Raw genomic sequence first — 13,498 nt, 5'->3', positions numbered from 1 at the left:
ATCTCCACCTAGTCTTCCCAAGCCTTTGGTGGCTAGTCTGTCCACTCTATATAACCTGGTATATAGATGGTCAAATTTCCTGCATGGCACTTCAGGCTAGCACACTGCTGCTACTCCTCCCCTTTGCTGCTCAGCAGCTGCTGAAGAAAGTGGCCCATAAGGGTTTGTCTGCACTGAAATGTAAGCCCAGATTTAGTGGGACTCAGGTCAGTGAACCCTAGATTAGAGAACCCAGGGTTTAAGCATCTACATCAGTGGTTCCCAAACTTGTTCCGCCACTTGTGCAGGGAAAGCCCCTGGTAGGCCGGGCCAGTTTGTTTACCTGCTGCGTCCGCAGGTTCGGCTGATCGCTGCTCCCAGTGGCCGCGGTTCACTGCTGCAGGCCAATGGGAGCTGCTCAAAGCAGGGAATTACTGGCCGCTGCTTCCAGCAGCTCCTATTGGCCTGGAGCAGTGAACCGCGGCCACTAGGAGCGGTGGTCGGCCGAATCTGCGGACGCAGCAGGTAAACAAAGTGTCCCGGCCCGCCAGGGGCTTTCCCTGCACAAGCGGCGGAACAAGTTTGGGAACCACTGATCTACATTGATTATCAACCCTAAGTAAATAATATTCTAACCTGGGCTTGAACCCAGGGCTCTGGCATCCACACTGTATCACACAGAACAGATTTCAACCAACCACATCCCAGACTTAATAGCGCTTTCCCAAAACATGGTCTCTGTAGTCCTTTGACTGTGGTGCAGTGTGGGATCCACCCTGCATGTTACAGGAAGCTTGACAATTCTGCAAACATCTTGCCAAGCCATTGTTTTTGTCTGTGTGCTCTCAGCAACCGGAGCCGGCAATACCAAGGAGATGTGCCACTTTAAGAATTTCTCTCGCTGTTTCAAGAAATGGGCAGAAATTCCATGAGATGATGGACATTTCAGCAATATTTTCTGACCCATCAAAGGTGCCTGAGAGAACTTCTGATGGAGCAGGACACAGACATGGCAGACTTGAACTGGCTGCTGCCGCTCATGACTCTTGGGATAGCCACGGATACCCCCTTCTGGGACTTCTAGAGCAGGGCCACAAGCTCAGATTGGTGAGACCAAATCATTTTGCAGATCTGGGATGACCAGTAGCAGGTCCAGAACTTTCACATGAAGAAAGATACATTTCTGGAACTTTGCGAGCAGCCTCTCCCGACCTTCCCTAAAGACAAGTGCATGAGGGTGGTCGTGCCAGTTGAGACACGGGTTCCTAGAGCACTCTGGAAGCTGGCTACCCCAGATTGCCAACCAGTCTGGGGTTGGAAAGTAGACTGTGGGTACAGTGGGGATGGAGGCTTCTGAAGCATTCAGATGTGTGTGGTTTTACCCTGAGGGCCAAGTATAAAAGATATTCCTGAAGTAATTGCTGGCTGTTAGAGAATGCAGTTTCCGAAATGCACGAGGGCCATTGATGGGACTAGTGCGTATAGTTTGCGCTCCTCAAAGGGCACATGAGTACATAAACTGAAGTATTCCATTGTTATTCGATGCCTCGTGGACCACAGAGGTTGATTTATGAATGTCAATGTAGATTACACTGAGTAAATTCTTTGAGGGCTTGCTCATATTGATTCCATTCTAGGTGTGTGCACGCCCACTTGCGTGGTTGTCAGAGATTTTTGCCTTAGCGGTATCCATTGGACCAGCTGTGGCGCCCTCTGGAGTGTCGTGTTCATGTGGCGCTATATCAGGTGCTGCCGGCCCTACGCCCTCTCAGTTCCTTCTTACTGCCCGTGGTGGTTAGTTGGAGTGCTTTTTCTTGTCTAGCAAGGGCTAGCATTTTTTTCTCCTACAAGCTTTGTGCCTTAGGGCCTTTTGTAAATAGGTTTTGTGTAGTGTAGTTGTTGGTAGTAGTTTGGGTCCCAGTGGGGACTTCACCCCAGGCAGGGCATGTCCCGGTCTCCTGAGTTAAAACTCTGCTCAGATTGCAACAGGCCTATGCCTGTTAGCAACCCCCATAGCAGCTGTCCTGATTGCTTGGGGGAATCACATGCTAAGAATGGGTGCTGGATCTGTAAGAACTTTTGGCCTAGAACCTAAAAGGAGTGGGATATTTGTCTCAGGGCCCTCCTGATGGAGTCTGCCCTTCGCCCAGCTTCCGAGCCATCCAGACAGGCTGCACCGAGTGCCTTGGCCTCCGTGCTCAGCACACTGCCGGCACCAGTTGCCGTTGCTGGTGCTGAAAAAGAAAGCAAAAAGGCCCAGCTGCCCAGCTCCAAGCAAAAAGGCCCAAGGGTCATTGGCCAAGGAACCTGTGCCTGGCCGCCAGCCTACTCCGGAGCCACACATCCTCCTGCCTCCCCGCTTGGAGCCTCTAGTGCCCTCAAAGTTCCATCATGGACTCCTGGGAAAGGTATGGGTCCCATGCCCCTGCCGGCACCGTCGTCCTCCCAGGTGCAGAAAGAGCACAGGTTTCCACATGCTCCCATGACGACTCTGGTGCCGCAGGACTCTGCTAAGGCTCCCCAAGAGGGCAGGTCAGCTGCCAAGACCCCTCAAGGGGCAGGGGAAAACCGCTGGTCACTGGAGAGGAGGTGACATTCCTCTCCACTGTGCTGAGGATCCTGGGACAGGTCTGAGACTCGTTATCAGTTGCCCAGACTGGCATCCAGATCCTTTCAGTATCGCTCACCTGATTACTCCCTATGCTGTTCCCAGCACCGGTCATCCTCCCATCCGTCTTCCTCTTGACATCAGTCCTGACCACTGGCGCAGTGTGTTCCCCATCTCAGCACTGATGAGCATTCCCCATCTCGGCACTAGTCTCCCTGGCACTGACACCAGTCTCCCGCGTCGGTCGCTGGTCACAGGTAGCCACAACCAGTAAACAAACCCAGGTGTCAGCGGCCCCTCATGGTCACCGGAAGGTGATTCCTCTGGCATGGAGGGCCAGTTCAGTCCAATGCCCAAGCGCCAGCAGTAGGACTGGGCACTGGAACCCACACAGTCGGCGATGGTGGCATGTGATATATGCCATTGTGTGCCAGCAATGCTCTGCCATGTACATTGGCCAGACTGGACCATCTCTACACAAAAGAGTAAATGGACACAAATCAGACATCAAGAATTATAACATTCAAAAACCAGTTGGAGAACACTTCAATCTCCATGGACACTCAATAACAGACTTAAAAGTGGCAATTCTTCAAGAAAAAAAATTGGCCTCATTACCACTACAAAAGTGATTTTTCTTCCTGTTGATAATAGCCCACTTCCACTTTAATTGAATTGTCTCATTAGCACTGACTCCCCACTTGGTAAGACATCTCCCATCTTTTCATGTACTGTATTTTCCACTCCATGCATCTGATGAAATGGGTTTTAGCCCACGAAAGCTTATGCCCAGATACATTTGTTAATCTCTAAGGGGCCACAAGTACTCCTCGTTGTTTTTGCTGATACAGACTAACACGGCTACCACTCTGAAACCAGGGATCTCGGAGCGGTTCACCTGACCTGCCAGGCTTTCTTGCCCCCCCTAAGAGGCAAGGTGGTGCAGGCCCTGATGGACACCACAACGTATATCAACAGGGAGGAGAGTGCCAGGTTTTCGGCCCTGTGTTGGGAAGCTCTCAGCCTCTGGGACTTTTGTGTGTGCCATGTAAAGTAAAGTACTTCGTAAAGTAGCCACCCACCTGACTGGAACCAAAAACATCTTGGCAGATCACCTCAGCAGGACCTTCTCATCTCGCCACAAATGGTTGCTCCATCCAGAGGTGATCAGACTAGTCTTCCACAGGTGGGGGACTCCCCAGGTGGACCTGTTCGTGTCCAGGCAGAACAGAAAGTGCCACATGTTCTGTTCTCTGCAGGGCAGGGACAAGGGCTCCCTGTCACACCCCTTCTTGATTCCATGGTCGGGAACGCTAACCATTGAACGCTAACGCTTTCCGCTGGTACCATTGATCCACAAGGTCTGGAAGCAAGACAAAGCGAACGTCATCCTCATAACCCCAGTGTGGCCTCACCAACACTGGTTCAGCATGCTACTGAATCTTTTGGCAGCAACCCTGCTGTAGCTGTGAAGTAGAAGCGGTTCATGTGTTGGGCCTCAGCTTGACACATTTGGGCTGAAGAGGCCCTGTTGCAGGTCGTCCTAGACTATCTGCTGCACCTTAAGCTCCAGGGCATGTCACTCTCTTTGATCAAGGTCCAACTGGCGACCATTTCGGCGTTCCACCCTCCATTTCAATGCAGGATGGTCTTCATCCAGCCTATGATGGCGCAGTTCTTGAAAGGTCTGGAGTGCTTCTACTCGCATGGCTGGGACCCATTTGCCCCGTGGGACCTGAATTTTATGCTGTCAAAGCTCATGGTTCCCCCCCTTTGAACCCTTGGCTTTCTGCTTCCTCCTGCTTCTCTCCTGGAATGTTTGTTTGTTGGTTGCTATAACTTCAGCCTACAGAGTAGCCGAGATCAGGGCGCTCACCTCGGAGCCACCATTCGTCTTATAGAAGGACAAAGTCCAGTTGTGCCTGCTCCCGGCTTTCCTGCCCAAGGTTGTTTCCCAGTTTCATACTGGTCAAGACATTTACTTACTGGTCTTCTGTCCCAAGCCTCATGTGACGGATGACAAACACAGGCTGCATATCCTAGACATCATACGGATGCTGGCTTTCTACACAGATCCTTAAGTCAGTGCACTTATTCATTGCTGTCGCAGACAGAGTGAAGGTGTGATGGGTTCCCCTGGGGTGCCACTTGGAACTGAGATACCACTGAGCCTGCCTGTCCCACCAGCCTAGGTGCCCCTTACTTTGTGCTGCTGTGATAGGCTCTCACACAGGTAGAGAGACACCCAGCTGCAGCTATATTCACACACATGCTGAGATCACCTCTGCATGGGAGGGCTCAGCTAAGGAATTGCCCAGCATTCAAGTGCACTCACCCTTGGGAGAGTAAACCCAAAATTGTATTGTCTTGCACTGCTCTGAGAACTGTACAGTGTAACCTAATTGCAGTTCGCCCTCTTGCTCAATGATGCACAGCTCCCTCCCCCCGCATTATGTATTTCACAAACTGGGTTTAAAACAAAAAACAAGTTTATTAAGTACAAGAGGTAGATTTAAGTGATTATAAGGGATTATAAGGGACAGATCAAAGCAGATTACCATAGTAAATAAACAGAATTTGCAAACTGAGCTTAACACACTAGATAGGTGGGATTTAAATTAACAAATTCTCACCCTGAGTGATAAACAGGCTGGCAGATTCTAAAGGCACAAGTTACCTGCGCTTTCGCAGGTTTTCATACACAGGCTAAAGATCCTTTTAGCCTGGGATCATCACTTCCCACAGTTCAGTCTTTGTTCCTCAGGTGTTTCCAGGTGTGTTGTTGTCGGGAGAGTGGGTTACCCCCATGATGTCATTTCCCCCCTTTTATGTCTTCTCCCCACTTGCTGGAAAACTCTTTTGCTGTGACCTGTGTCAAACAGTTCCCATTTTGTAGTGCTATCTCTGAGAGGTTTCTATTGTACACAGTTCCTGGGGTAATCCTTGTGCTTGTGTGCATTTCCACAATAAGCTATTAGCATTGTTTGGCCTTTTTAGTGTCATAGCTGAAAGGCTGCTTGTGGGTGTTTTCAACCTCATGACATGCTTCAGTAACACATACATAGCCAAACTTCATAACTTCACATGCAATGATAGCACATATAATCAAACGAGCTATTAATATCTAGCAGATCAAGACTTTTAGAATGACACCTTATAAAGATGTGCTGGGTTAGACCCGCCCCCCCCCCCACCCCCCATCTGGGATTCCATCTCGTGCTGGAGCCTCACTGGTTCCACTCATTCCACGAGCCTGGGTTTCCTTACCCTGTCCTAGCTGTACCAGGCCCTCAAGCCTTCTCTAACACACACACACGGCCACACCCTGCAGCAGATACAGACTGAAATCAGCTCTGTGTAGGAAGATTGAGCTCAGGGATTTACTCAGCACTCACGTGCACGCCACCTTTGGACTGTAAACACAAAATAATATTGTCTTTGCCTTCTCCCTCAAGGTGGGGAGAGATGTGCTTTTCTCTGTCCCCCTGTACTCCCCCCGTATGAATTGTACAAACTGGAATTTGTAAAAAAAAAAAAAAAAAAAAACCAAAAAAACAAAAAACATTTAACTACAGAAAGTAAATGTTAAGTGATCATAAGGGATAGCAAACAGAACAAAGCAGATCACTGAGCAAATAAAACAAAACACACAAACTAAGCTTAATACACTCAAGAAACAGGTTACAAAATATAATTTCTCATCCTAAATGTTGTTTTAGGCAGGTTGCAGAGTTTCTGTAGCTTAGAGTTCTAGTTATTTCTCTTTACAGACAGGATTTTTGTCTCGGCCTGGACTCAGCCCCTGCCATTTGTTTCCTTCTTGGATGGGGAGGCAATGGAGAAGAGTCCTGATTGACTTCCTAGCCTTAAATAGAATTTACATAAAGCAGGAATCTTTTGTTTCCCAGTCTGACTTCCCACCCCCTCTTAATGGAAAAACATTGAAACCCCAAGATGGGGGTCAAAGCAGCAACCCCGGGAGCTTCTCAGGAAGGCAGGAGATTAGTATCTGCCGAGTCTTACTATTTTTCCTAATGGCCTATTGAGGCTGATTGCCTACGGTCTGGTGGCGTTCCCCCAAGTGTACACACAGTTATAATTGTTATATACTCATAACTTACATAACTTAAGTTAGAAATGATACATGCATGCAAATTAGATAAACACATTCAGTAGATCATAACCTTTTCAGTGATATCTCACATACCCATATTGCATAAAAGAAATCTTAGTTATGCCATATTCATATAACTACTTCCATGAAGAATATGGGGTGTAACGTCACAAAGGCATATCCTAATTACATCACAGTAGTGAATATTGGGGTGTCAGGGTGTCACAGAAGGGTTGCCCAGTGTCTGCCTAGAGAATATCGTTGTGGATCACAGCCTGCATCCACTACTGTTATGAGTTGGCAAAGGTGCCCCCACTGGACTAGGGCACAGGTGTCATTAGCTGCCTTCCTGGCGCAGGTACCGTCCAGATGTTCTCATCTCATTATGCGCTTACCCAGCAAGCTCGGGATGATGCTGGCTTTGGCAGAGCAGGGCTGTAAGCTGCAAGACCGTGAACTCCAAACCCACCTCCATTGATACTGCTTGTGAGTAACCTACATGAGCAAGCATTCTAAGAAAAAAACGTATCTACCTTTCGTAACTGTTGTTCTTCGAGATGTTCCTTATGTCCATTCCATTACCTGCCCTCCTGCCCCTCTGTTGGAGTTGTCTACACCGAGAGGGTGTAGGGCTGGTGGCACCTGATATACTGCCGCATAAGCGCGACACTCCAGAGCTGACCATAGCTGACCCTACGGATACCGCTAAGGCAAAAATCTCCGATGACTGTGCACATGGGCTTGCATGCACCTAGACTGGAATGGACATGAGCAACACATCTCAAAGAACAAGTTACGAAAGGTAGGTAACAGTTTTTTCATGATGCCAGGGTTTTTCACTGATTGGGAGTCCAAATTCATTAACAAGCTGGGGCACTATTTGCACCAAATGACATTGTCATAAACGGAGTTACTGTCTCCACAGTTATTTTTGGGGACCCTGTGTACCCCCTTTTGCTTTGGCTAATGAAACCACACCGATATCAGAGGCCCTGACAAATGAAAGTATAATTACATTCTCTGCAGGTGTAGAATGATTGTTGAATGTGCTTTTGGCAGATTGAAATCCCATTAGAGATGTCTACAGACCCATTTAGATGCCATATCATCAATGCTATCTGCATTACTGTGCTCTTCACAATCTTTTTGATGTCAGAGGTGATTCTCTTTCCCCCCGAATGGAAGCATGGCAGTGATGGACTGCTGAATTGGTACAGTCATCCAGAAAGAGCACCCGTCACAGCTGGATGCACATGCAGCGGAAGTCAGGGATGCTTTGTGCTCCCATATTAATGACTTGCATGGGCCAATAGAAGAGGGGGAGTAGTGCCTTTATGAATGTGCTTGGGAGGGAGGGGCTGATTATATGGCAATCAATTTCCCTACCCCCACAAGCAATATACTTAAGAATGACCTGACTGCTTATCAAATGAGAGAGCAGGGGGTTGATTCATAATATGGTGTGATGTAAGAAAGTGATCGATGAATCTAACTGTATTTAGGAATAGTGTTTGCATATAAATTCACAGTTGTCCCTGATCATGTGTTTCCATTTATTATCAGAAATACACATGGTATGATAAACTTCCTTGATAAAATAAAAAGCTTGCTTTAGAAACATTTTTTTAGAAAAGTACAAAATTAACCCATTGCTGTACATGCCAGCTACCACTACCACACCAAAACCTTAGAAAGCAAGACAAAACAAAGTGCATGAACAAATGCAAACCATGAAACCATGTACAAGACAAACTCCCTAACGTTGCATGTCCCAAGTCGTCTTTCCCTTCCTTCCATGTTTGCTGCACACTTTGGCACCAGGGGAGAGGGGGTCAATATGGGGCACAGCTCTGCCCAGCTGCTCTTAGGGCCCGATTGCATGGGCCACCCAGCCATGGGGTTGTCCAAGCTATTTCAGGATGACATCACAGGGTACTGTGGAGGGGACTCAGGCCCTGGTGCATGTGCAGCAGGAGCCAGTACTCTTGCAGGTATTAGTGATAGCAGCTGCTCAAACAGTTGTTTCTGTTGAGCTTTGTCATCCACCATTCCTGTTCCAGGAACTGCAAAGCAAGTGCCGGCTCCCGCACTGAAGCTATGTGCTCAAGCTGTGCAGCCAGGCTGAGCCTTTCCTCTTGCTATCCCTTTCCTCTACCCATAAGTACTCTAGCCATTGGTACTGGAGCTGCTTGTTGGTCCTCTCTACAACTTCAACTAAAATTCATCACAGAACTGCTTCATCTTGGAACAGTCTGTACAAGTACATTGACACAGGCTTCTGCTGCATTATAGGCAAGCTGTGGAGATACTGCAGTCTGTAGAGGTTGAGGACAAGACACAGTTATTGTCTCAGATAGCTAAATGCAGGAGCACAGAAAAAGTCCTTGTGGAATTTCAAGGACATAAAATTATACTTTTCCAAACTGAACTTAAATATATTGTGAGAGGGATGTGACAGACCACAGAAGCTTCCTGGACACAGCCGGGTTAATTGTAGTGGCAAGTGCAGACAAAAGGGTAAGGATAAAAAAAACCCAACTGCTTTCCCACCCCTGCCCCTAAAAAGTGCAGAACAATGGGTTGGGGCAGTTGGTGACCATGCCAACAAAAGGTTTCTGTATCATTTCAGGAATTCCATAATCATTCTTTTTGGTGCTCAAGTGCCAAAGGAAGATGTTATTTTAAGCTGCCAGTGGGAAAACAACAGTGTATGCAATCAAAGTATTCAAATGTATGTTTGTCAGAGGGTGGAGATGGATATCAGGAGAGAGATCACAAGATCATTACCTGTTAGGTTCACTCCCTCTGGGGCACCTGGCATTGGCCCCTGTTGGTAGACAGGATACTGGGCTGGATGGACCTTTGGTCTGATCCAATATGGCCATTATCTTATGACTGAACAGCACATCTGAGTGGAGTGGGCTAATCAGATACCGAGGTGGCCCTGGAAAATACACCTGTCCCCAAAATGCGACTACCTAGCTGGAGTTCCTGCTACACGGAAGGTTTACAGCTATTAGCACCCAGGATTGGCTCAGAATTCATGAGGGAATCAATTGGGTGCTGCGTTAGCTTCCACATGGCTTACCCTGTTATACCTACATGCAAACACCCAGCACTTAACTGTCATTCTCTTTTCTCCCTCCTTCTGGCACATTTCTGGACAAAATTTCAAACCTCAGTCATGTTTGGGACAAATTATTTTGCCACCTATGGACTACATTTAATTAAAATGGACTAGATTTGTAACTAGGAAGTGTTTCCACCTCCTTCTCTCCCCAGTTTTGTTTCCAGGTGCCTCATTACACTGAGTGGTTACAGAACAGTGTACTTCTGGGGATGGCAATATAAAGTTAATTTTTATGAAACAGGAATCCCTAGCAAGAAATTCACTTTCAAGGCTTTTTATTTATTTTATTTTTTTTACTGTTTGCATTTCCTGGTCACCATTTTGAACTCCACATGGTGTGAAATCTCCACAGAGATGGAGGATGTTGAGGTGCTGGCATACAGTTGCCATTAGTGGATATATGCTGCTAGTCAGGGCTTGTAATACCCTTTGCATTGGTTTGTAGAGGAGAAATGCCTCCCGTTCATATATTGATAAACATTCCAATGGAGCCAGAAACTTACCAGGCTCTGGAATGGCTTCTGTCCCTTCCATTTCTGCTTCTGGTTCATGACAAGCTGTTTCTCGGCGGCGGAGAGTCAGAAAATACAGCCCCAAGATATACTGCAGGACCACCTGCAGTAAAGCCTTTTCTGGGACCAGTGTCAGCAGCAGAGTCACTTTGCTGGTCTTATTTGGCACCTGCTGCTGGCTCCCATAAGTCCCCATGCTGGATTCTGGGGCCAGCAAATTGCCATCCCAGCTGACCAGGTCACTGTGCACCACCATTCTTTGTTATTTGCTGATATGCACGGTCATCGCTGGTACTCTTACTAAAATCCTCTGTTTTGCTGGCCTTTCACCAGAGATTAACTGAAATCTGACTGTGCTCTGGTGGCCACGAAGCAGCGTGCTTTGTGGAGGATTTTTTCTGGTCAGTCTCCGTTCCAAATTGCAGAAGGTTCTCCAAAGGTGTGTTCGCAGCTCATCAGTCAATGAAAACTGCTGCAGTACAACAAGGGAAGAATTCCTTCTGTTTCTCTGGAGTCAATTGGTGATTTATGGGATAGAAGAGACAAAAGGAAGTTGGCCCATGTGACTCTGGGATATTCATTGTGGGTTCCAAGGACCTGAGCCAGGGGGTGGGGGAAGGGGGCCTGCATCTGCACTGCAAAGCAATAGGGTTTGAACCCTCCACCCCTGCAGCATCCTAGGATCATGGGTCCGAGCCCAAGTCAGAGTTTGTGTAGATGGAAGTGGCGTTTGTCCTCAAGCCTGAGTCTACATTGCCATGACCTTGGCTTTGACTATTCAGATCTTAATTGTGGTGACAATAGATGACCTATGACAACTAAAGAAAGAGGAAAGATTCTAGAACATTGGTGGCAGGAAGTATTGGCACAAAACTGGTAGATTGCAGCATAAAAACTTCTCAGATTCTTATTCCGTAGTTGTGGGGCGGTCAACAAAAGGGTTTTTGCTTCCATAGCATTCAAGGCTTTGTGATCATATTTATTCTGGATTGTGGACGGTTTCATAAGTTCTAGCTTCAAGAATATTTGTTGGAAGGAAATTGTTCAGATTCACCCTAAACTTTAGTCATCCATGGAAACAATATTGTTACGGCAGGAGTCTCCAGCTAGCACAGTTAGTTATACTCAAATTGTTTGTCTTAAAGTGTGACAAAGTGGTTGAATACTGTTCAGTCTTTAAAGAGATTTTTGTTTTTTTTCCCCTCCCAAAGTTATGGCAAACAGTGAGAGTTGGCTCTCTGCCTTAATCTCTTAACTAAAATACATTCTTGAGGCCAAATTGCTTCTACAGGTATATTAAGTATTTTGGCTGAAATTCCTGAAAGAGGATTGCCTGCTTATTTTGACTGACAACCTCTGTTCAGACTGGTGTATACAGTGGGGAAAAAAAAAAAAAGTTCATGTACCTAGACTCTTAATCATTGATTTATCCCTCCGTGGGAAGTCAACCTATAATGTTTCTATCAGTTTTGTTCAGCAGAGCGATGAAAATACATTATGCTGAGGTGATCAATAATGTCTTCATTGAAGTTTCAGCCATTGCCTCTGAGGTTCTAGGTATTTGGGGTGGAAAAAAGTATTTCAAATTGCTGAGAGCCAAGTAATTATCTCCAAAATTACTGAAAATATCTAGAGAAACAAGAAGTGGTAGGCTCTCTCTTCCCAATTGTTTCTCTTTCTGCCAATTCAGGGATGTGACTCCCACTGTTCTTGTCACAAGGGCTCTTTTATATACTTCAGAGACATCACTAAATCCAAGCAAAATCAACCATTAATAATGCAATAGGTTTGAAGGAAAAGAAAACGTTAGACAACACAAAACAGAATATAAATGATTACTTCTGTTACAGTCTCTTCTGTGTGCACCTCTGTGGAAAGTTTTTAACAGAGGTTATGTCTTTGTGCATGGGCCTGCATTTAACAGGACATTTTCTCTATGTAAGTTAAGACCAAAGTATTATTTTCCAAAATTGAGTCCAGTCTTAGTATATCATAGATACACTAAAACTGTTTATATATTAGCAAAATAATTTTAGGGGCAGGTAAGTCCTGTTTGGTTTATTAAGGATAATGGTTTATGAATGATCAATGCAAGTAGTCTTAACTAAATCCTCTGAAATCAAAGTATTTAAACATTTTTAAAAAAGTCATTTAAGGAGTTGCCTTAATACAGGCCAACTAATGATTATTAAGAATTTTAAATCCCATTATATTTTTGTTTACCAATATTCAGCCTGTTTCCTTACCAAGAATACAAAGTGGTAATTAATAGGAGAAGCTACCAACGTGTTACAATAAAATATTCCAATAAAATCATTTCACAAGGTTTTAAAATCTAATCCCTTGGCAGTTCTCTAACTATTTTCATATTGTATTGAAAATTGAAGTCTTGATGATGTCAACTGGACTGGAAGGTTGCTTTTTGCTACTGCTGTGTGGCTGTTCTTCGCCTTTTTAGCTGTCTGTGGCAGTTTGTGCTCAAAGGTGAACAGGATGAGTTGTGTTGAGTGCTGTTGAAGTTGAGAAGGTAGCAGAGTCCTGCTGCAGGATCACTCCAGAGTTTTTGTACTCTTTTCCTTCCTACTTTCATGAAGTAATAGGAAAACACCTCTTCCAATCTTGTCGAGATTTAAAATTGGATGCTGTCATCCTTTCATTGGTTCAGTGCTGTTGTGGGTTAGTTATCTTGACATCATTGTCTTCTGAATATGCAGTCTAATTAAGAAATAATAAAGATGTATGGGGTCCCTGGCTCCCTTTGTCTTCTTGTAACATGAAGCTTTGGTTTTGTCAGTCCATGGATTCCCTACTTAGCTCTTCCTTGCAGTGTTTTGTGGAACTTGGGTCTTAACAACAGGGTTCACATCTCTTAGCTTTTCCTTTCTGTATATAGACTAGCTCACTTTTATTTAATGAAATCATCAACTTACATTATGTTTTTACTCAATTGACGTGCCGGAATTAGTGCAGGTTTCAATCAAATTAATGGTGCGTATCTTCATATTTGCAGCTTCTTTTTGATTTCCTTGCATTCAAAAATGACATCAGCTTCTGGAAGAAAAAGAAAAGCATGACTGGAATGTCTACAAAAGCAGGTATGGCACATATGAGGTAAAGAGGGTGTGTATTGATCTTATTTACTCATATATTAGAGC

General features: G+C 45.6%; 1 protein-coding gene across 2 annotated transcripts in view; it reads left to right on the top strand.

Annotated features, from left to right (window-relative positions):
• CLPTM1L (CLPTM1 like) overlaps positions 1–13,498 on the top strand; it is a 115,305-nt gene that overhangs the window by 43,651 nt on the left and 58,156 nt on the right. For both annotated transcript variants that reach the window (XM_048839513.2, XM_075125480.1), the window contains exon 8: positions 13,354–13,438. In XM_048839513.2, coding sequence (XP_048695470.1) covers positions 13,354–13,438 — 85 coding nt within the window. The remainder of the gene's footprint in view (positions 1–13,353; positions 13,439–13,498) is intronic.

This window comes from Caretta caretta, chromosome 2 (assembly GCF_965140235.1).
Source record: "Caretta caretta isolate rCarCar2 chromosome 2, rCarCar1.hap1, whole genome shotgun sequence".
NCBI lineage: Eukaryota > Metazoa > Chordata > Testudines > Cheloniidae > Caretta > Caretta caretta.
The sequence above is the reverse complement of the archived record's forward strand: the minus strand, read 5'-3'. Positions and strand labels throughout refer to the sequence as shown.